General features: G+C 41.2%; 1 protein-coding gene across 2 annotated transcripts; it reads right to left on the bottom strand.

Moving 5' to 3' along the window:
• Positions 1-12,959: 12,959 nt before the first annotated feature.
• LOC129705208 (glutathione S-transferase A-like) lies at positions 12,960-23,842 on the bottom strand. Of its 2 annotated transcripts, none has more exons than XM_055648675.1 (6): positions 23,606-23,827; positions 23,286-23,351; positions 22,994-23,099; positions 16,301-16,419; positions 16,125-16,213; positions 12,960-13,241 (listed from the first exon to the last, which is right to left on the bottom strand). In XM_055648675.1, exons 1-6 carry the CDS (start codon positions 23,771-23,773, stop codon positions 13,109-13,111), a joined length of 681 nt encoding a protein of 226 aa, XP_055504650.1. In that variant the 5' UTR covers positions 23,774-23,827; the 3' UTR covers positions 12,960-13,108. The 2 variants fall into 2 exon arrangements, with proteins under 2 accessions (XP_055504650.1, XP_055504651.1); XM_055648676.1 differs by lacking the exon at positions 12,960-13,241 and adding an exon at positions 13,595-13,876 and having other exon boundaries at positions 23,606-23,842.
• Between the last annotated feature and the right edge of the window lie 250 nt (positions 23,843-24,092).

Consider the following 24,092-nt stretch of genomic DNA (forward strand, 5'->3'; position numbering starts at 1 on the left):
ACACAAAGCTATGAGAGCTTGAGGACAGATCACAAAATTTTGCTTACTGAATTATAATTAGAGTCTAGAGTAAAAAGAGCTAAATTTTTATAAAGTATCTGTTAGTTACGTTTAGAGTCCCACGGCCGGTTCTGTGAGCTATAGTTTCAAGTCCTAGCTGTGTAGAATTAAAGGTTGAGGTTTTCATGAAGTTTAATCTATCAATGAGAGAGTCAAGATTCTGTTTAAGCCAAAGCTGTTTTTAGACAGCACAGCTGTCAGCTGGTTCAGTTTGCTGAAAGAATAAAAGCGTTGCTTGTTCCTTCAATACAAATTAGAAATAGATTCTCTAGTATATGAGAAATGTACCCTTCTTTCTCTTAACTTTTCAGGGAGAAAAGTCTTTAATAAGGAAGATGTAAATTGATGTAAAATGCACATTGTGGCATTTTAGTGCATAAACAATGGAGCAGAAAATAGTGAGATTTGTAAGTAGAGACGTCAGAGCCTCATCTGGTGTCATTGGCAAGTGCAGTACATTATCTGCAATATACTTTGTGCCATCTTCAAATATTAAAAGGAAAGCATGGAAATGAAGGTGAAAAATCCAGGCCATTGCAAGCAGTGTGTGATCCGGCTGCTTTCAGAGAAGCAAACTTATTGCATGTTATAGCCATGCACGTTTGTGCATATGGTTGACATTAAGGTGCTTCAGAATTGTTGGGGTATGGGAGAGTGGCTTGCCTCCACTCTACACCTTCATATGCAATATTAGCCAACAATCCTCCCTTCCACAACCCACTCCCACCGACCACCCATTGCATGCACAGCTAGGAAAGGAAAATAGTTCCAAGACCACCCCTGGGAGAGAGGGAAAGTAACGTATTAATTTAACTGTTGTAGCTCTGCAAACTGCCACACTTTCACACCTCAAACAGCTCGTTCTCCAACAATAAAGGAACAAAGCCTAAAAAAAGAAGAAAATGCTGTGAGAACCCATCTGCTTGGTGAGTTTGCAGAATGTCCTTAACATGATTAATACATAGCAATCAACCAATCTCTTCATTCCTTTGTTTCCCTTTGTTGCCTTCACTATGTTGCACTTAGAGGGGCAATCTTGCCTCTATAAATGAAACTAATTTCTCGGAAAGGGGACATTAACCACACAGTGAACAAGGGCTGCTGCACAGAGACAAGGATAGAAAATGTAAAGTTTGCCTGTATTGCATCACCTGCAGCCGTTAATCTTTTAGTCAGTTATTTAATGTTAGCTAAGAACTTATTAAAGTTTTAAAACTAAGCTCATGCATTTTAACTTCAGGACATTATCAAGGGTCAGAAACTGAACCCTTCATACATTTCCAAGCCTCGCTGTCCACAGAGCTTTGAGAACATGAGCTATGAGCGGTGCACCAGTAAGGAAGCAGTTTCCACTTTGTATCAGGTAGAAAAAGATGTAAGCAAAAAGCCAGGCTGCTTTAAATGGAAGCTTACACAACACATTGTGATATGTAACTGGTGGTTTATGCTGAGTCCTGAAGAAACAAAGAGGAATAGATGAAACTGGAAGACAGTAAAAGAAAACTAAATAAGTTGGAGAGCTGTTTGAGGTGTGAAAGTGTGGCAGTTTGCAGAGCTACAATTGTTAAATTAAAGACCATGCAATACATTGTAATTTTGTTTTGGTGACCATGTAGAATATAAAACAAAATAAGTACAGCCTTCCCGACACTATTTGAACTATTGTTGTTTTCTCCAAGATAGTTATGAACTATTACTCAGCTATTTTGGCCAGGATTTAACAGGGAATTTCTTGGATTTCTGCAATGTAAACGTACAGGTTCTAGGAATCCAACTGAAATTACAGTCTCTCGGGCCAAACCATTTTATTGACTTCTCAGCTGCACACACAGTTCCTTTCAAAACAGTTCAGTGCAGTACATAATTCAATGTTAGAGCAGGGCATTGCACAAATTCCCCAGGACTTATGCCAAGGAATCTGCCTTCAGATATAGGCCAAGTTAGACAATATGATGGATGTCACTCAGTTGGAGAGTGACTGATAAAATGGAAAGAAACTGTCATTGAACTCCTTTAATGTTTTAAGCTATTTAAATTTTGTTTTTGCTTTTTAAAATACAATTGTGAAATCTGTTTTTATTTATTTTTTATAGTTTTTAAATAATCAAATCATTGCTAAGCATTAAAACCTTTGGCAGATGGAATAGTTAGATGGAACCTTGCCACTTCGTAAAGCCTTACAAGTGTGAAAAATTCACTGCTCCAGGCTGTTTTTATGGTTCCAAATTGTTTAGTCATAGAGTCATGAAGCTCAGAAACCGGCCCTTCAACCCACCAAATCCATGCTGACCATCAACCACCCATTTACACCCACCCTAGACTCACCCCACTTCATTCTCCTCGCATATCCAACAACCCCATCTACATTCCAGCACTAACTTACACACTAGGTGCAATTAACTGGTGAAACCACACTTTTTTGGAATGCTGAGTAAACAGTAGTAGCTGGAGAAACCCACCTGGTTACACAAGGAACATGCAAACTCCACATAGACAGCATGTTTAAGAAGGAACTGAAGATGCTGGAAAATCAAAGGTAGACAAAATGCTGGAGAAACTCAGCGGGTGAGGCAGCATCTATGAAGCAAAGGAAATAGGTAATGTTTCGACCCAAAACGTTGCCTATTTCCTTCGCTCCACAGATGCTGCCTCACCCGCTGAGTTTCTCCAGCATTTTCATCCACATAGACAGCATCTGAGATTAGGATTGTGTTCAGTGCAATGGAAAATACTAGGCATTGAATCCTACTAAGGAAAATCCAGGATAATCACAGTTTGGATTTAACAAATATAAATTATGTATATTCTTTAAGCACATAAATTGTGCATCTTGAATTAAGGAAAACTGTCTGAATCGTTTTACATTAAAGATACTGATGTGGATTTATTTTGCCTGAGATTGTAAAATGGAAGCAATGTACAGTGCATTAAATTTAATCTTTTGTTTGTGGTTGCTATAGTAGCTGCTATTTGATCTAAAATTTCCAGAACATTGTGATTAGATTTTGTTTATTAAAACAAATGTTCTAAAATTAAAGTCGTATTTTAGGATTATATATAAACAGGTTATAGAATAATTATCAGGATTTGTACACAAATGTGATGTTGATTATTTTAACTTTGCAAAATAGCTTTAATCTGTAGACTGTTGCTGTGGATTAAGTTGGAACTATTGATGTTAACCAAAGTGATGATTGCAAAAGCCTGATCATCAAATAAATTATCCTTTTAATGAATTTTGTGGAGATTTTCAATTCTGGATTTGACCCTCATCCAGTTTTTTTTTTTTAATTTCCCAACCTACCTGAAAATCAATGGAAAGAGCCAAATGCATCCCCTCACTTAAGGCCTTAATAAATTTTGTAAGGGCACAGGAGGGTTCTGACCTGAAATGTTGTCTGTCAATTATTTCCACAGGTGCTGTATGAGTTCTTCCTGTTCTCTGTGTTTTTGCCCAAGATTCTACCATCTGCAGTTCCTCGTGCCTCTAAGTGTGTATTGGTCGATGCTGTTGTAATGGCAGCTTAACTTGCAATTTTAAATAAAACTTTGATGAACATATTGATTGGTATGGTTTTCTTTAGCTGCCACTGCCCATTTTCACAAATTACTGGAATATTTACATCATTGCAAAGTACAATCTGTATTCTACAGCACTTCTGTTGCAGCAGCTTGCTGTGGTCTTGCTACTGACGGAATGTGTTGGTCACAGCTAGCTGACAGAGTGGTAGTCGACACCATTAGGTATCTGTGTAGCGATTGTAATCAGGTGTGGGTTCCAGTAAATGTACCTCTTCAACTAAGCTTATTAGTGAGAGAGAGTTAGATTTAGCTCTTAGGGCTACGGGAATCGAGGGATATGGGGGAAAAAGCCAGAACGGGGTACTGATTTTGGATGATCAGCCATCATCATATTGAATGGCGGTGCTGGCTCGAAGGACCGAATGGCCTACTCCTGCACCTATTTTCTATGTTTCTATTATTTATAATCATGAGAAATTCTGAGTAATTGAAGTGGCACTGGCACTCAGAGGTGTGAATGCTTTATCTAAACTTTGTGACCACTTATTTGAAATTGTTGATTCTGTTGCTCCAGAAGTGTACCTTCTGCAGATTGCTGATGTGTTGTTGATGGTTGGCTGTGGTGGTTTTGACTAGAGGACTGCTGCAGCTGTTGGACAGCAAAAACAATGTTGTGAAATGGGCTTTGAGGGTTAGAGGTAAAAAGGTGTTGGTTAAGCCAGTGCAAAACAGCAGGGAGGTACTCTTCTGATGAAATATCCACAGAAACAGTTATGGATTTAGGTTACCAAGGCTCTCAAACTTATTCCAAAATTAGATTTCAGTGCTGGAGAAGATCTAATAACCTGGCCAGGGAAAGACCATGAGGTATAAGAGCATCCTGATAGCACATCTGGTAGAGCTACTGCATAGCTGCAGTAACCTTCAATCCTGACCTCTGGTGCTGCACATTCTCCCTGTAGCTGCATGGGTTGCCTCAGGCTGCTCTGGTTTCCTCCCACATCTGGAAAACATGTGGTTTCCCAGGTCAATTTGCCCTTGCAAATTGCCTATAGTGCGGGACTCATGTTGTCGACCTCCCTGTGGTCAGCCCTGTCAGCTGACCTCAGTCAGGCGAACGACAACAAACAGAGGCGGCAGCAGCAGTGCCACAGCTTGTCACCAACCCAGAGCATGCGCCCTTTTTAGGGCGGGCACCTGCGGATGTCGAACCGGATGGTATGGAATTACATCAGCTGCCTCAAATGCGACTATAGTGCTTAATGGAATTATTGGGATCGATGCCCCCACGGCATGGCATTCGCACCATTACAAACTGATCTGCCTTTTCTCATAAGAAAATTGGAATTATAGGCAGCCGACTGAGAAGAGCTGCTAACCGCTGGCATTCGCCATACAAACACTGACCTCTTCTCATGAGAATTTTCAGAATATTGAGAAGAGCTTAACCTTATCATAACTATAATGTGTATGAGTGGTAGGACTTGTTTACCTGGCTTTGTACGCGGCAGGTAACTCGATCATGTTTTTTGAGCTGTTGCAAAACACAAGTGGCTGGAGTAACTCAGCGGGTCAGGCAGCATCAGTGTAGGGAAAGGTTAGGTGACTTTTTGGGTTGAGACTGAAGAAGGGTCCAGACCCCAAACGCCACCTACTTATTCCCTCCACAGATGCTGCCTGACCCATTAAGTTACTCCATCACTTTGTGTTGTTTTTGGTTAATAGAGCAGGAGAGCAGTGAACAGACGACGAGGCAAGGGAGGGAGATTTGATGCAGAATAAACAGGAGAAGTTATGGTGCAGATGTGTGGTGGGAGCTCATTTTTTAAGATACTTCAGTCACAGGCAGATGGATAAAAACTGAAGTAAGTGATGTTACTCCACTGAGCTGAGCAAAAGTGATGGAATTCTGCCCTCATTCATATCGTGTAGATACAATGCCAAAGACTGCATACAGGTGGCAAAGTAGAAGAGGGGTGACATTGCTTTGGTCACAGTCATATTCGATTGTATAGGACAGCTTAATAAGAACTATTTAGCCACCATGGGATCATAGAGCACAAAATACTCTAATGAACTTGGCAGGCACAATTTCTCCTTCATTATGCCACGGTGACTCTGCTTGATTAGATTATCATTTCCCAAATGGGTTGCTGTTAATTCCTGAATAATTGATTCAAATATTTTTGCCAGTAACAGGTTAGGCTAATCGACCAATGGTTACCCAGCTTTTGAAGGCTTTGTGTGAAATGTTCTGGAAAGCTTGAGTAATGCGTTGGAGTCCAATATAATTGTAAGCCTCTTTTAATAGATTTTACATAGAGTGTAACCACCCTTAATTCAATGCAGTGGCAAAACCAGATACTCATAGTGGACAAAGCAGCCCCATGAGGTGCAATCTTCAAGATAGTATCTTGAGAAATCAGACATGGCCCTCAGCAAATATTATCGGCATTGCAAAAATAGAACACTGCCTTACAGGCAACAGGAAGTTGTTAACCCACAATGATGACTTTGAGCAATTGTAGTGCACTAGCTGGAGTAGTAAACAGAGTAATAATACATTGCTAACCACTCAGGCAAGTGCAAAACTCTCCCAGGCTCACAGCAACTGAAGCATCCCAACTGAATGGGCTGAACCCTCCTAAGATCTTTAACACTGCGTGAAAAGCATCTGTGAAATCTAAGGGAGCAAAATCATACCATCTTCCATAAAAGCCATAACGTTCATGGCAAATAATTCAAATGGCACCACCTGCAGGGAATTTACTGCTCAATAGTAATTTGTACAGCTCTCAGCACACTTTTGCATCCGTTTTTACATGTTTATTTGCACTTTTGACTGCCATCTTGTTGACTAGAACTGGAAAGATTAGCACTGGAGATAAGTGTACTATGTAAATAGTTGACATATTTGTCCTGTGCTTTCTACTTAACTCCTGGTGAATCTAGCAAGATTATGAATGAGCATTTCCTGTCCTGTTTTAACATTCCTGCATTGCCACACAACAGCTGCAGAACCAGCATTTCTTGTTCATTGTCTTTAACTTTTCAACCTTTCAGCAAGGGCTCTTTTTTGCCAAATCATCCTGCCATTTTAAAACAACTGATCTCAACATCATACTCAACAGAGCAGTATTTATATCTTAAATGGCAAATGCAAAATAAATTTATTTTCCCTACCGAAAATGGAAAATATAAACATACAAATGGAAAGTTACTGCCATGGGGAAAAGTTGAGGCACATGACACTGATACTGTGGATGATCAGCCATGATCACATTGAATGGCGGTGCTGGCTCAAAGGGCTGAATGGCCTACTCCTGCACCTATTGTCTATTGTCTATTGATACATGTTAGGCTAAGCTAGATAAACATATAGGGATGCCCTCTCAAGCCAGGCCTGGTAGGAATCAGAGGTAAAAACACTGATATTAGTTTAGTTTAGAGGGGAAACAGGCCCTTCGGCCCACCAAGTCCACACCGACCAGCGACCCCCACACACTAACACTATCTTACAGACACTAGGGATAATTTTACATTTCTATTAAAGCAAAACAATTAACCTAGTGGGTGAGGAAACCAAAGATCTCAGAGAAAACCTACACAGGTCACGGGGAGAATGTACAAACTCCGTGCATTCAGCACCCATAGACAGGATTAACCGTGGTCTGTGTAAACTCACACAGAAAGCAGCAGAGGTTGGGATTAAACACAGGTCTCTGGGACTGTGAGGCAGCTGTTCTGCTTAGCGTGCCACTGCACCACCTCCAAACTGCTGCTAGGTTCTTTGAGCTCCTCATTTGCTCTGGATTCTTCCACTGTTTCTGGGAGATTCCTTGTCTCCTCTTCTGTGAAGGTAGATATGTGTGTTCTTTACAGCTGGCACTTCATTGAACCTCTTTATCTAATTGTTGCATCAAAGGATTTGTTTTAAACCACAGCACTGGAGAAATTATTGTGACTGAAAACCAGTGACCGCAGAAGGCCTAATAATCTACACCCCAGAATGCATAAAAACATGTAGCCATGGAAATAGTGAATGCATTGGTTTCATTTTCTAAGATTCCACAGACAAATGGGCCTGTCCCACTTAGGGGATTTTTCAGCAGACTACCAGCGACTCTGTCAAGTTGCCGGCAGTCGCCTGAAAATCCGAGAACTGGAACGGCGACTGTCAGAGTGAAACACACACACAAACACATCGCAAAGGCAGGGGCCAGGGCAAGCGAGGGGAGCGCTGTCTGAAATTCACACGGTGCAAAGCTAAGGTGATACAGACACACACCGCGATGAACAGAAAGGCTAGCAAGTCCTTTAAAAGAGGGGGGGGTGGGGAAGGGAGAAGGGGGGAGAAGGAGTGGAAACAACTTTTAAGAAGCCAGAGAACTTTTAATAAGCCAGAGATACACAGCTGTGAAGTTCTGCAGGCATTTAACATTACCGGTTGGTTATCCTTGATTCTGAAAACTCATCCTCATGTTTTTTTCCCCAATGAGCCAATGAAAATGACCAGTCAGCAAATGCAATTAACTAAACTACCTCGACTACCTGTAACCACATGGCGACCCCACTACAACTGCACCTACGACTACAGGATTATTGATTTTCTCCATGGCAACCAGTTTTTGGTCGCAGAACATTTTTCACCATGTTGAAAAATTTGTGGTGACCATACTGAGGACTCGACTAGTTCCCCAGAATGCGGGAACTCCTCGCGACCCTAAAGGAGACTCACCAGAGACCACCAGCGAACATGTGGCGACCATGTCACGATCATGTGGCGAGTGCAGAGTCTCCTGCACCCGCCTAAAAAGTCGCCTAAGTGGGACAGGTCCATGGGGAATAGTTCAAACAGATTGTAGAGTGGCAAATGTAACCTCACTATTTTAATATAGGGGTTAGAAAGAGAAGACAATGGAATGAGATTAGCCTAACGGCAGCATTAGAGATACGTGGAACTGCAGATATGGATTTATCTCCATTTCCACCACAATCAGTCCGAAGAAGAGCAAAAATGTCACCTATCCATTATCTCCAGAGATGCTGTCCTGACCCATGGACTACAGCACTTCCTCTTTTGCTTCCGAGACTGAATTAGCTACATAGATTCAATTATTTGACCGGTTTCTCTCTGAGTAGAGATTGCGTATTTTCCTCGTGACTGCATGGGTTTCCTCCAAGTGCTCCAGTTTCCACCCACATCCCAAAGACATATGGGTAGGTGAGTTAGTCGACTGCTGTAAATTGCTCTGTGAATTGCCCCAATTGTCAATGTGTAGTTGAATGATAGAATCTCCAGAGAGGTTGTTGAGAGTCTGGAGCATAAACTGGAATTAATGTAGGATTAATGACATTGGGTTAAGTTTAAAGATACATTGCAGAAACAGGCCCATCGGCAGTGATGGAAATGGGGGTGTACGCAGGGGGATGGCGTTCCCCTACTTTTCAGTTTAGGACTCGAAATTACACAACTTTTAGGTTGCCCAGGTGCCATTGGCCACCTAACGTCCTGCCGGGCAACCTAAAAGTCGTGTAATTTTGCCCGGCTTGGCAAGCACTCGGGATACCTGCCGTTCAACTATGAGCGGGGCCCCTCTCTATCTCTCTCTGTCACTCTCCATCCCCACCCGCCATCCGTAACCGGGCCACCAGTTGTCCGCTCTCTGCCGCTCCTCATCCGCCAGCAGGGCCGGCTGCCTTGCACATGAGCACAACCACGGCCAGCACATCATCGGCCGCCCTACACATGCGCACTGCCATGGCAACTGGTCAGCGCCGGGCACTTTCTCTCTCCTTTTGCATTGTGGGAGATCTGGCCGCCATTACTGTCCGGTCGTCTCCTTGCCGCGACTGCTGAAAACCAACGCAGAATCACTCCCTGGAGCTGGAGTAACTCTTGCTTCTTGGTTTCCTGGTCCTCCAAAAATATTCTAAATGGAATTTAAACTGGAGGTGGTGGAGGGTCCATCACCAAACTCTGAACAATAACACCAATTGCATTTTATCTGCTTATTTATTGTGTATATATATGGTCTATGGTATATAAACACACTGAACTTTTACCTCCTGTTCTGTATTATGTTTACATATTCTGTTGTGCTGCAACAAGCAAGAATTTCATTGTCCTATCTGGAACACATGACAATAAAACTTTCTTGACTCTGGACTTAAGCAAAAAATGGTTCTTGGGGAAAAAAGAGCTATCTTAAAGTTAGTTGCGTGTGGTTGGGTAACTATGGTAGGGTGAAGACTATCCCATGCCTCCCCTTCCTTCCCAACCTCATGGACCTTAGAGTACCCCTAGTTTCTAAAACCCATTTCCATCACTGCCCATCGGTCCACTGAGTCTGCACCAACCAGCGATCCCCGCACATTAGCCTACACCCACTAGGCACCATGGATAATTTAGACAAACTCAAGCCAATTAACCTACAAACCACTGGGCAGCGCCCATAATGGCCACCTTGCCAACAGTCTGTCTCGTCCCTTCTTTCTTTGTTGCTTTTTAGTCTGTGTCAAATATATGTTTTAGTGTTCTTTGGCTTGTTTTATGTGGGGGGTAGGGTGTTGCGCATATGACTTTATTATCTTCCATCATAGTGAGGAATATGGGGAATCTGCTGTGGTGGATGTTTATGTTAACTTTTATGTAGTTGTGTGTCTTGTTGCTTTTATTTAGTCTGGCTGTATGGTAATTAGAGTTTCACTGTACCTTAATTGGTACATGAGACAATAAACTGACCTTTGAGCCTGTATGTCTTTGGAGCGTGGGAGGAAACCGAAGATCACAGAAAAAAACCCATGCGGTTACAGGGAGAACGTGCAAACTCTGCGCAGACAACTAACCGTAGTCGGGATTGAACCCAGGTCTCTGGCGATGCAAGCGCTGTAAGACAGCAACTCTACTGCTGCGCCACCGTGCTGCCATTGATGCTTTAGTTCAGTTTAGATTAGTTTATTTTAGCTCAGTTCAGGTTAGTTTACTTTTGTTTGGCTTAGTTTATATAAAACAGAGTACTGGAAATGCATTCCAGGGGTCCACCACCCTCTGTGCAAATAACTTTCTCCCTCTCACCTTACAGCTATGCCCTTTAGTGCTGGATATTTCCACACTGGGCAAAAGTTTCTGGCTGCCTAGCCTATCGATGCCTCTCATAATTTTATACACATGCACCTATCAAGCCCCACTCAACCTCTGATGTTCCAAAGAAAACAAACCAAGTCTATCCAACCTCACCCTGCAGTTGAAACCCTCCAATCCAAGCAGCATTTTGGTAAACCTCCTCTGCAAAGCTTCCACATCTTTGATGTAATACAGCGACCATAACTGCACACAATGCTCCAAATATGGCTTAACCAAAGTCCTATAGAACAGCATCGACCTCCTGACTCTGATATTCATTGCACCTAGCTGCCACCTTTACCGAGCTATGAACCTGTACTCCAAGATCCCTCTGCACATCATTGCTGTTAAAGGTCCTGTCATTAATTATATGGTCTCTCCTTACATTCAACCACCCGAGGTGCAACACCAAGCACTTGCCTGGGTTGAATTCCACTTGCCGTTTCTCCATCAATTTCTGCAGCTCATCTATTGAATTGAATTGAATTTCCTTTATTGTCATATATCCCACCATATCTTCCGACGGCCTTTCTCACTGTCTGCAACTCCTCCAAATTTGGTGTATATGCAAACTTATTCACCAACCTATCTACATTTATATCTAGTCCAATCTAGTGATATCACATGGAAACGGGCCATTTGGCCTACCAATCCATGCCAATATCGATCACGTGTTCACAGTAGTATCAGGTCAACCCACTTCGGCATCCACTCCCTAAACACTAGGGACAATTTACAGAGGCCAATCAACCCACCACCCGGCATGTCTTTGAGATTTGGGAGGAAACCAGCACAGTCACAGGGAGAAGTCAAACCCCCAAACAGACAGCAGTTGAGGTCGGAATCAAGCCCAGGTCTCTAAACTAGAGAGACAACCTTTTTACACAGAGGGTGGTGGGTATATGTATTGATCTGCTCTTAAAATTAATATGAAAAATAAGTAAATAAACATAATATTTTTGGTTTCAATTTCCATTTCTTGACAGAAGCGCTGATGAATATTGTGTTATGGAAAATCGCTCCAAGGCCCTTTTCTAGGACTGCGTCTGCCACGCCGACTCCACTCACAAATTGTGGCAACATCTAGACATGGATTGCCTCGGTTAACACAATGACAAAGTACAGACCTCAAGTAAACCATAGGCTAACGAGGACAAACCTTGAAACCTTCTCCTTTGTCGCCATCTGCTGCCTTGTTCTACTAACTTCAGCAAACATTGTGCCCCAGTGACAGCCAGACTGGAGAGCAGGCAGCATTAATGGTGGGGATGGGCAGGTGATGTTTCAGGCCAGGACTCTTTATCAGACCGATAGTAGTTGGAGGGAGAAAGGAGAGGTCGAATAAAGATAAAGCACAGCAAGAGATATCTGGATACAGGGACATGGGTTTGATTGGAAAAGTAATTGACAAAGACTGGAACTGAAAAGAAGAAAAACGGTCAAATATATCAAAGTCAGAGGGAGTGAAATAAGTATAAGGGGTCAGTGGAAAGGAGGGGGAAAAGAAAGAGAGAAAGAGGTCCTTGAAGGGGGTGGATGAAATGGTGCAGCCTCATCAACATCTTGTGCAATTGTAACATAACATCCCAACTTCTATACTCGATACCCTAGCTAATGAATGCAGACATTTCAAGCGCCTTCCTCTCTAACTGCAGAGAATTATTTAGTTGCACTCCTAGATTGCTCTGCTCGAAAACAATCCCCATCATTCACTGTGATGACCCCGACCTGGTTTGACTTCTCAAAATGCAACACCTCAAACCAGAATTGAACTCTATTCCTTTGCCAACTTCCCCAGCTGATCAAGATGTCACTGGAATTCTTGATAACTACATAATACCCATTTTAGTGTTATTTGCAAACTTCAGACCTTGTACAATCTCATCCAAGAGATAGGAAGGGAAGTTAAAGAGGCGAGTAATAATTGTTTGTATACAGCATGCATCTGTACATGCAGGTGGTTGCCTTTGTGTTGGCACTAAAGAGCTTGGTCTCTAATGATCTTGGACCAAGACTGTACATAATGTGCATGTGTAACAGCCATTCCTGAACAGGGAGATTAAAAAAAAGAAAAAAACCTACAAGCATCTTCCACCTTTCACTATAATGCATATTTGGATATGCAATCGGAAGAGGCTTCATCCAAATGAGAAACAAAACAAAAAAACTATATTTTAAAGTTGCAGTAAATAAATGACTCGGATTCTTATTAAATCAGGATAAACAGAGGACCATGCTGAATGTTACAAAGTGGTGTGTATAATAGTTTAATAATATTTAAAGCAACAAACATAGCCTTCTTTGAGCAGGACACAATCTTCCGTGGCACTGATAGTGCCAATGGTCTATTACACGATTTAAATTGAAAAGGTGCAGGATTAAGTGACGGTTGCTGCGAACTCAGATATCCTTCAGCACGTCCATCATTGGAGGGCTCTCGTTCCAATGGGGAGGCCATGAAGCCTTGACGCTGGGCCGCTCTTTCACTCTGGAGTAGTACTCAAACATTCTGGGATATTTATCAGTCGCCAGGCTAGAAAATTGAAAAGCAAAATTATGAAATTTAATCAGTGGTCGGGTTATCATCCTGTTTTAGCACATTAATCCACTTAAAAACTAAATGTTGCAACTACCGGATAAACGAGCTGGGATAATTACTGATCTCAATTATTCATGCTCAAGTCAAAAGATGTTCATCCAAATCACAAGGTCCAGATGAATTTCTTCCACCTTTCACTATAATGCATATTTGGATATGCAATCGGAAGAGGCTTCATCCAAATGAGAAACAAAACAAAAAAACTATATTTTAAAGTTGTAGTAAATAAATGACTTGGATTCTTATTAAATCAGGATAAACAGAGGACCATGCTGAATGTTACAAAGTGGTGTGTATAATAGTTTAATAATATTTAAAGCAACAAACATAGCCTTCTTGAGCCTGGACACAATCTTCCGTGGCACTGATAGTGCCAATGGTCTATTACACGATTTAAATTGAAAAGGTGCAGGATTAAGTGACGGTTGCTGTGAACTCAGATATCCTTCAGCACGTCCATCATTGGAGGGCTCTCGTTCCAATGGGGAGGCCATGAAGCCTTGACGCTGGGCCGCTCTTTCACTCTGGAGTAGTACTCAAACATTTTGGGATATTTATCAGTCGCCAGGCTAGAAAATTGAAAAGCAAAATTATGAAATTTAATCAGTGGTCGGGTTATCATCCTGTTTTAGCACATGAATCCACTTAAAAACTAAATGTTGCAACTACCGGATAAACGAGCTGGGATAATTACTGATCTCAATTATTCATGCTCAAGTCAAAAGATGTTCATCCAAATCACAAGGTCCAGATGAATTTTAAATTTTACCCAGGGGTATTACTTCTTCAATATTAATAGACATTGAATTTACATATTTTAAATGCAACAGTTTGCAATTTAACGGACAAATTTAGTTCAGAAGCTGTAATCCAATAATTCAGACATTGGAGCATTTAACTTGGAAGCAAGACCAGCAATCAGTTTCTGAGCAGCACTTCAAATTTTCTTCAGCTCCCAGTAAATATTTTATCCATACATGGGCTTACCTGAAATCAGAGAAACCCAGCTAGATCTTAAAAACAAAACTGCTACAGTGCAATTCATAAAGATTACAGCAAGTGTCAATGGTATTAGTGCAACACCGTCCCTGGCTTCAGTTCACATCACATCTAATGAACAATATCTCAAACTGCCAGAAACCAAGGAATAAGTCATAAACGCCTTAAAATTGGATCACAAGAAAAATACGAAAACAAATTTCTGTGACAATCTTTTAAGAAAAATACATTTGAGATTTAAAGAAACACCAAAAACAGCTGCTTAAATTTGAGGAAATGTTTTCTTAACTGCGCGACCTCTCGAGGCTGGCATTATAACAAATGAAGCACGAGTCTCCTTATGGGGTGATAAAATAGCCACTCTACCTCCCTTGACTACTATGGGACTAACGGCAAGTGAGCAACTCCCTCCTGGTGCAGATGCAAGTTGGGCCAGATGGAAATGTCTCAATCGATTGAGAACTGGTGTCGGCAGAGCTAAGGCGTCTCTAAACTCCAACGGTGTCACCTGCGAATGTGGTATTGCATCGCAAACAATGGAACATCTGCTGAAAGGCCCTCAGCTAGAAAACCAATGCACAGCTGCCAATCTCACTGCCTACAATGAAGATGCAGAGAAGAGTGTTCAGCTCTGACTGAACAGTATCTAATCTTGTGATGTAGCCTCAAGATGACAACTTACTGAATAATTTACCAACAAACTCCCACGGCTCTACCCCACCTATTATTTGCCAGGCTTTGGCCTACTCTTTCACCTTTGCTCCCACCTCATTTTCTGCTCTACAGTTCCTCCTATCAGTGGGAAAAAGATTCCAGACCTGAAATGTCACCCGCCCTTCCCTCTGCAGACACTGCCGACCCAGAGATCCTAATGTTTTGCTCAAAATTGCAGCATCTACAGTCATTTGCACTTCCAAAGGACTCACCTCCATGACAGTCGGGTTCAAATTCAACTGCAATGGAACCTTACTATCCATTATATTTATGACAGGGAGGGAGACACCGACTGATCAAATACGCTGGTTAGTGAAGATTTAAATTACACCTTATTATCCAATCTTTAGCATTATGGATTAAGGGAAGTAACAAAAGTCTATAATATTCAATTGTTAATCAACTCTATTACCCAAGTGGCCCCATAGCAGAAGCGTCCACATCGCTGGGCTGGAAACTGGAAGTTTTCTGAGCTAATTCTGCTACCACCATCATCTATTGCAAGAGATGGCTTTCACTGATTGTCACTGGAAATTTACATCCTTTTTCAGGACGGCGATGTCAACATTTGAAACATGAGAGAAGGACACGAAAGAAGATTAACCAAGTTCCAAAGAGCAAGATGCAACAGTGAGCCCCAGTACAGTTTTAGCAATTCCCAGCACAGCTCTAGTCCAGGTTTAGCTAGGCTCTTGGAAACGTTGGTTACAGAGAGTGCCGATAAAGTGTCAGGGAACCAAGGTTTTAACATATAAAGGCCAAGCACAAGATTCCACACTGATGCTCCAGAGGAACACGAGGGACAATTGTACTGAGGAGCAATTATTGATAAAACAAACTAGCTCTCAGATGCCAAGGAGGCTGCTTTACACAATTTCTAAAGATATATAGGGTAGTTGCTCCTGGTAATTTGGTCACTTTTAATCTCAAACTAAAACCATGAGATGATAGGTGACTGGGGCTACCTTTACACTTTTTAGCTGCTGATTTCTTCAGGCTGGAATTATTGATAGACAGCAAAAGATACTGCTCTCCAATAACACATGGCTATCCTAGCAAAAGATTAACAAATTGAATCATTTTACATTTTCAGAAATAACTCACCCAAAACGAAAAGCACAGGCCAACTGTGGAAACAGCATTACATCTGCCATTGTAAAGTTTTTCCCCGTAATGTGAGAATTTGGAGGCAGCTAGAAGAGAAAGTAGATTCAGTGGTCAGGTGATTTAATTCTCTTGACAGTTCATTTATACAAGTCCGTTCATATATGCCCTTTTACCTTCCCAAGGTATCCTTCCCACATATTCAGCTCGGCATTCAGCGCCTTTTTGTTCCTCTCTAGAGCAGATTCATGGCGCTCATTTTCTGGAACCTTCCAGAAGTAATAGATTATGGCCACTGCAAGGAAATCAGAATAAATTAGCTGCTGTATTCAAACAGAGAAATGAAAGTTATCAACCGATACAACAAGAACAATATTATCCGATGGGGCTTGAAATGCCATTTACAATAAGCAAGAGTATGGAAAATGAAAAGACCAGTTGGCCTTTGCTCAATGGGATATTCAGCAAGAGGTTTGCAAACTGTTAGCAGAGAGGAGCAAGGAATTGCAAATGTCATGGCTACAATGTCAGGCATGATTGTGCTGAAGAACATCACTAGAGAAAGTTTAATAGAAATTTGTACAGAATTGGGAGCTGGAGTTGAACTTGGTATGGGAAACCAACATAAGACATGATAAAGTTGGAAGAAGTGATCCTCATCAGCATACATCCAGTGATACTTTTTAAAGAACGTAGGTAGGAGAGCGATGGGTTAGCCAATCTGCTTTATAAAAAGTTAAAGTAACACTTCAAACTGCATAGGGTTATACAGATAAAATGGATTAATGGGTTTTAAATGGGGAAGATGTATTGAAATTGAGTGGATGCTTGAATAGCAAACCTATAAGCCATAGTGTGAGAAGGATAACATAAACTGAAGACTAATTGTCATTATAAATAACTCAAAGATGAAAGTGTGGCAACGCTTGGTGGATGATATCACATGTACCTCAGTTATGAGTAATGTTGGAACATTTTAACCTTGGAGGCAGAACCAAGTGGTTCTGGTGGGGAAGAATTGCACTCTGCTGAATGAGTTAATTAGGTCCAGTTTGAAGATACCAGCAAAAGAAAGAGCAAAGAATGAGTGTCTTTCCAACAATTCAAGCTGGAAGAATAGACAAAAAGATGGAAGCCATTTCCATGCATCTTTAAGTTTGGACAAGTACAAAATAAGAATGCATGTGGACAAAATTAACAGGGCTATGGAGTGAAGTATGACTTCTTTGAAAGCCATCAGAGAAGAGATAGATTAAATGGTTGGAACAGTATCAGTGTCGAGGTCTTAATTACTCTGAAGGAGATTAAAGCAAAAGTAGAGTTCCTGGAGGGGATGAGGAAGTATTGTAAACAAAGCCTCGAGTGATTGGGGATCTTAAAACACATGTTTGGTGGCAATCAAAATTAACAGGTCAGATAGAAGTATCGTATATTGAGTATAGAAGTTGTGAAACTGAGATGTCATGTTGCAGATGTAAAAAATGTTGGCAAGGCCACATTTAGAGTATTATGTTCAATTCTGGGCACCATGTTATAGGAAAGATGTTGTCAAGCTGGAAAGTGTAGAGAGAAGATTTACGAGGATGTTGTCAGGACTAGAGGGTTTGAGCTATAGGGAGAGGTCGAATAGGTTGAGACTCTATTCATTGGAGCGCAGGAGACAAGAGGATCTTACAGAGGTACATAAAATCATGGGAGGAATAGATCAAGTAGATGCACAGAGTCGGTGAATCGATGACATAGGTTTATGGAGAAGGGGAAAAGATCGAATAGGAATCCAAGGGGTAACCTAGGTGGTTGATGTTTGGAACAAGCCGTCTGAAGAGGTGGTTGGGGTTGGGACAATCCCATTGTTTTAGAACCAGCTAAACAGGTACATGGTTAGGACAGGTTTGGAGGGATAGGGACCAAACATGGATAGGTCGGATTAGTGAAGTACTATTTTAAAATGTAGCAAGACATAAAGTAGGAAATCCAATTAAATGTTATCCAGCTACCAGATTACAACAGACTGAAGTGGACAGCGTAAGATGTTTAACATAGAATGCTCAACATGACATACCTTTGTGAGAAAGCACAATTTAACATACAGAGAGCATGGTCAATGCAAGATTGAGTTAAATGAGCAATGTACGTCTAGTTTCTTCTTACAAAGTGACTAGATGGTAAATATTTATAAACATTCAGGCCTTAATGGTAACTGTAGATTGCATGGCAACAACCTTTTGAAAACAAGTCAGAGTCTCCAGAGAATCGGACGAGGCTAAACCCACGATTCCAGCTATGGAGATCAATTGGAGACAAATTGCTCCAAGTGTAAAGATGGGAGACACAACCCCATTACTTTAAATTGAGGAAATATGGAGCAAGTGGAAGAAACCTCTTCTGATGTGCACAGATGAAGTGTATAATCCAACTGTTTAAAGGAAAATTAATCTCCTTTACAGCAACCATCTAGAATACATAACCTGGAGAGCAGCTGTGAATTGCTTTCCTCAAGAATGTTGGGCAGTTTTATCGAAAGAGAAACAACTTGAGTGTCATGGGGAAAAATTTGGTTTGTGGGGACTAAAGCAAACAGTCAAGACTAAAATCATGTAGACCAAGCGTGGAGGACTCATAAGATTCATGTCCTCGGGTGATAATCTTATCAATTAATATCACTGCATTACCTGTCAGGATATCAACATAGAACCTTCTTAAAAACATCAAGGACAGGAAACTTCAGTCTATTAACATCTCCATAACAGCACTATTGCTTGAACCAACCAGGCTCAGAGGATCAGCTGCCAGACAGGATTCTTACTCTGATCAAAAATATTCTGTTCATTTTGCTCCACAGATGCTGCCTGGCTCACCAAGTTCTACGAGCATTCTCTTAATTTAAGGCCAGATGACAGCCTATTGCAAAATTTCAACTGCAGTGGATGAAATGACTCATGACACCATTTGTATGACCAAGATAATTTGCAAAGGATATGCTCACCTACATTAGTTGGTACCACTGCTATTTCAACTTGGAAAATTAAACCAATCTAGTAGCTGAAAAGGACATACAAGCTGAAATGCTTCAGAAGCAGAAGTATTCTGCAAAAGTAGAAGCTTGTGCCCAATATCCACTGAGGAATCAGGAAACTGTCCTAAATGGAACAGACATGCCACTAAAAGTGAAACTACATTCATGCCAAGAAGCAGCACTAACATGCATTTGCAAGATGGGGTCTAGCCATCTTCAGCTATAGTGAATGAATTGGTTTCCTTCAGAGGTTTCAACAATCATAGAAGCAATTCTGGATTAGTTTGGGAATCAAGCCAGGCATTTTAAATTGGAAACAGATTCTAAACAAAATTCAATGATTAACAAGAGTTATAGTAAAGGACATGGAAAGTTCAATGTGCATCAAAATCAATTTAAAACAAATAATTCAGCAAATGGACTCAAATGAACTGCTCAATGGCAAAGAGTGCAAGGAGAAGATTCAAGGATTTCAAGAGAACATATCACCAATGAAGACAGAGGCCAAGACTGTCAAACCAAAAGCTTCCGAAATGAGGTAAAAAAACATTTACTTCAGACAAAACTCAATGACAGCAAGCCTTGCAGAACGAAAATTATAAAGATGTCACAAGTGACAAAATGCAGCATGGAAAGATTTTGGCAGGTTAAAAGGAAGATAATCTGTAGATTTTAAATTGCAAGAAAATAAGGGAATTTTTAGTTGCAGCGAAAAGGGGAATGGTGAAGAAAACATTTGCATTAGATGGAATTGCCTCTAGAGGCAGTAGCTGCATGATGGTTAAGACTTGATGCACAAATCTTCTCTCCCTCGACAAAAGACAGGAGACACAAAAAATGCAGGTCCAGCAACTATCTTTTGTAAGCAAAGACAAAAATAAAACACACACTTTTCTGGCAGTATCTGTGGAGATAGAAACAGAGCTAAAAATTAAAGCCCATTCAGCCCAGAACTGTGGTTTTGTCCACAGATCTGATAACCAAGGATTCCAAAGATCATTTTCATTAAAGAGTCGGACACATTGGAACCCCAAAATGCAATTGTTTGAAGGCAGATTATAAAGGCAACTATCTCACAAGAGAGCAGAACAGGTAGATGGGCCTGATACTTTTATTCCACCAAAAACTATTGGGTGTGATGAACAGTGAAGCTATTAAAAGACCTCACATCTTTGCAAGTGACAAAATCACCAGTACTGTTGCCGAGAGTGTTCCCTGCCCTGGATGCTGTTGGCTCCGAGCGCCGATGGGACTGCACTGATCCAGGTAAGGGGAGGGATGTGGTGTCAGGCAAGTCGTGTGCAACAGGATATCTTCTCAACTTGCTTTTATTGTTAGTCACACTATTTAATCCACCTTGACCAGGAACCAATTGATGAACTACAAAGACATACATGTTTGATCTGTACAAATTCTCCGCTTAATACAATTGGAGCAAGATATTTTTATTTTGATATTCAGATTCTTTTGGAAAAGAGGTAAAATATAATTTGCTATGAATTGCTGCTAAATTGTCAAATGAACCATGACCTTATATTCATTCCCAGTGCATTTTTTAAAACACTACCGTCCCAGTTTCCCTAATGATATTCTATCTGCCATGACCTCGTGTATTAACTTACATTTTGTGAAGCCCCTCTGCATCTTCTTCAAAGCTCACCTGGCCTTGTATCATCAGCAAACTTGAATTCATTCTCTACAATCCCCTCATCCAAATCACAAAATAGCATTAGGAGCATGTAGGGCTCCAGCATCCCATTGTTCACAGCCTTCCTACCCAAAGGGCCTCATTTATACTCATCCGACTAATCCTCAATGGCACAATACACCCAGTATTGCATGCTCTAGTTTTGTCCAATAGGTGTAGAGTGGATCCTGAAATGACTGCTAAATATCAAAAACATATTTTACCATATTAGTTAATTCATCTTTATCCAATCTGTCAGGTAAAAAGAAATCTAACATGAAAAGTCCTTTAGGCTTGCAGAGGCATCATGCAGATCACCAAGCATCCAATGACACCCCTCCTCCCCCCTTTGCAAACTTCATGGAGAAACTTCATGGAGACAGCACCCAAGGTCACGATTTCAAGAGCTACACTGTCCACTGCACCTCCCAACAAAGCCATAATGTAGCGATGTTACAAAACTTACCTTCAGCGGTGCTGCAATTCTGCCACTGGCTGTGTGCGCGACTTTGGCGCCTTTGAGGAGGGGGGGGGGGGGGGGGTGGATTAAAATGCAGTTTTCTACTGCCTGTCAGTGGCGGATTTTCTCGGGCTGCTAGCGACTAATTGATCGGAGTTCCTTTCCAGATTTTATTTTTTTTTTTTAAAATAATAATCGCGAAACAATTTAATAATTAGATTAAAATAAAATGCGACTTCTAATGCGCTCAACGCCTACAACGTGACGGATCGCAAGAACGGGATAAAACAAAAGGCAAGTTGTTTATTTTACAAATTAACTTGCTTCTTGGGATGGCTTTAATCTACTTTTATATTGCGAAAATGTGATTTGGGTCCCCTACAAACCGGCAGTGTTTTTCCTGCCAATATGGAGTTCAAATTCACTGCAAATGCAACGTTCCAATCGATCTCGTTCCAGAAAAACCCACTTGCAAGATGATTTAAATGTTCTTTTTTTTTGGACAATCATGTAATAAGAGCATCTAAATAGTCTGTATTTTGTGTTATTGTCTATTCGTAGTCAATATTTTTTATACTATTAGTCCCATGTATTGTGCCAAAAAATAATAACTTTGATTATATTGAGTGAATCTTTCTAGATTAAACTTTTTATGCTTTATCTGATGGGATTACTTGCAGCCTTGGTTTATTTAATCTCAAAATGTTGTAACATTGCTACATACTGATTGTGTCCAATGCTATTTATCATGCTTCATTAATTCCATTATTTCTCACTACTTTTAACCTTATTCAGTGCCCCAAGCCCAACCATCTCGCTCCCAAATGCTAATACTTAATTACATACTCCATTGTAACCAACTTCTTGGGGGAAAAAAGTAGTTCCTTTGTGCAAATTGAAGAACTAGACAACTTTCAGCCTTGGCCTGGTAAGTGGGTTACACTGCCAACCCATCTATTGTTGATATTGAACAATACTGTTGTTGAAAAAAAAAACTGCAGCAAACTGCACAATCACACAAAATGGAGGGACACAAGCTTGGGAAGCTGGAGTGGTTGCAAATAGTTACAAATTAGTACATTGCAAACGACAAAGAACAGCAACCTCAAATTACATAGAAGGGCCAATGTAATAGATGCATGGGAACATCAAGTCCCATTCAATTCCACCTTGGAAATTTATCACCATCACACAGCACACCTGTGCTTGCTGCTGTTTACCAAAATACTCACCTTCTATAAATAGGAATTACATCATTTGAAGTATTGGACTAATACAAGGCAGACAACAAACAAAGATACAATTGCCATAGAAAGCATTAATAAAAGCAGGATTGCTGCAAATAGCCATTAATGCAGGTACTAGAACTACAAACAGGACGATGCTACAACATTCACGTTTTAAAAGTGTTTAACAATGCTGAACACAGAATAGTGAACATTAACTTTGTAGGTCGATAAAACACCAAGATAATCTTGCGTTTAGCATTGGCTTAATGTTTGTGGTGCAGGATCTTTGTCTTCGCTGCTTTGAATGGAAGGAAGGAAGGAACGGTACTTGTACCATTCAGAAGCAGCTCGTCAGCGCTCAGAGGGAGAAAATACACTGGGGGATCAACCTTTATACGGCTTGGTTGGCAACCGCGTTTTGAAGCAAGAACACCCATAGCAACAGTTGGCACACATGGGAAGCTAAGGGAAACTTACCCACTTTCTCCTGCAGAGTCAGAACCTCAAACATTCTCTGGTAAACAAGAGCCTGCTCAGCCCCGGAATCCGGAATCAGCTGGGTACCTTGAGACTTGAACTGGTTCTGGGGAAGGCAAGTTCAGAGAGTGAACAAGACATTAAAACCTGGGAAACAAGCCAGCAAACCGCTGATACCAAGTCAACAGTAGTCGTAAACTAACTCAATACGGAGGAAAAAACACGTCTCGGGTTTATAAAAAAGCAACATTTTCGACGAAAGCCTTCAGGGGGGAAAATAAAACCCTCTTACCTCTAAATAGAGACAGATTCCAATAGATTCATTCAGGACGATTTTCCCATGGCGGAAACTGGGTAACTGCAACAACAATGTTCATATTTTTAAAAAAAGCTTGATTTAAATTTCGTTTATTTAAATCCGATTACATATAAATTCAAATATCTGCGCTGCGACCTGGGACTGTAAAACAGCTATTTAATCCACAAATATACAAGCTGTAGAGACACAAGTAACTGTAGTGAATGATTTACAAAATAACTGTCGTTAAGGTGTCCGGAACGGGGGAGGGGGGGGGGGGGGGGTGAGGAAAGTAGCAAACTCTCATTCTGCACCTGGCCCCTGGGATTTATCTCCAAAACCTCATTCGATTTGTGCTCCATCTTCTCGAAGGACAGCACTTTTCCCTTGTAGCCTTGCAGTTTCTTCTCTTCCAAGGCGATGGTGACCCTCCAGCAAGGCGGGGAGCCGGAGCCCCAGAACAGAAGCATACTCTCTGCCATGTCTGCTGATGTCAAATGCGCTGACCAGCTGCCTTACAATTCCTTCTTATATAATCACACTGCTCCGCTCAAAGGGGGGCGGGGGCGGGGGCGGTGACGTGGCTCTGTAACTCCCAGCCGCAGCACTATCCAAAGGCAAGTATCCCGCCCCTCTTCTTCTCCCCTCGACCCCCCCCCCCCCCCCAATTAAAACCGCAAAAACCACAATCAGCAATCATTAATAATAGTGATTGGAAGATAAACACTAGCTGATATACAAGGAAAATCTCCCTCCTGCTCTCATAATTAAATAATGTCATGCCATCTTCCACTTAAATCC

Source organism: Leucoraja erinacea, chromosome 17 (genome assembly GCF_028641065.1).
Source record: "Leucoraja erinacea ecotype New England chromosome 17, Leri_hhj_1, whole genome shotgun sequence".
Classification (NCBI taxonomy): domain Eukaryota; kingdom Metazoa; phylum Chordata; class Chondrichthyes; order Rajiformes; family Rajidae; genus Leucoraja; species Leucoraja erinaceus.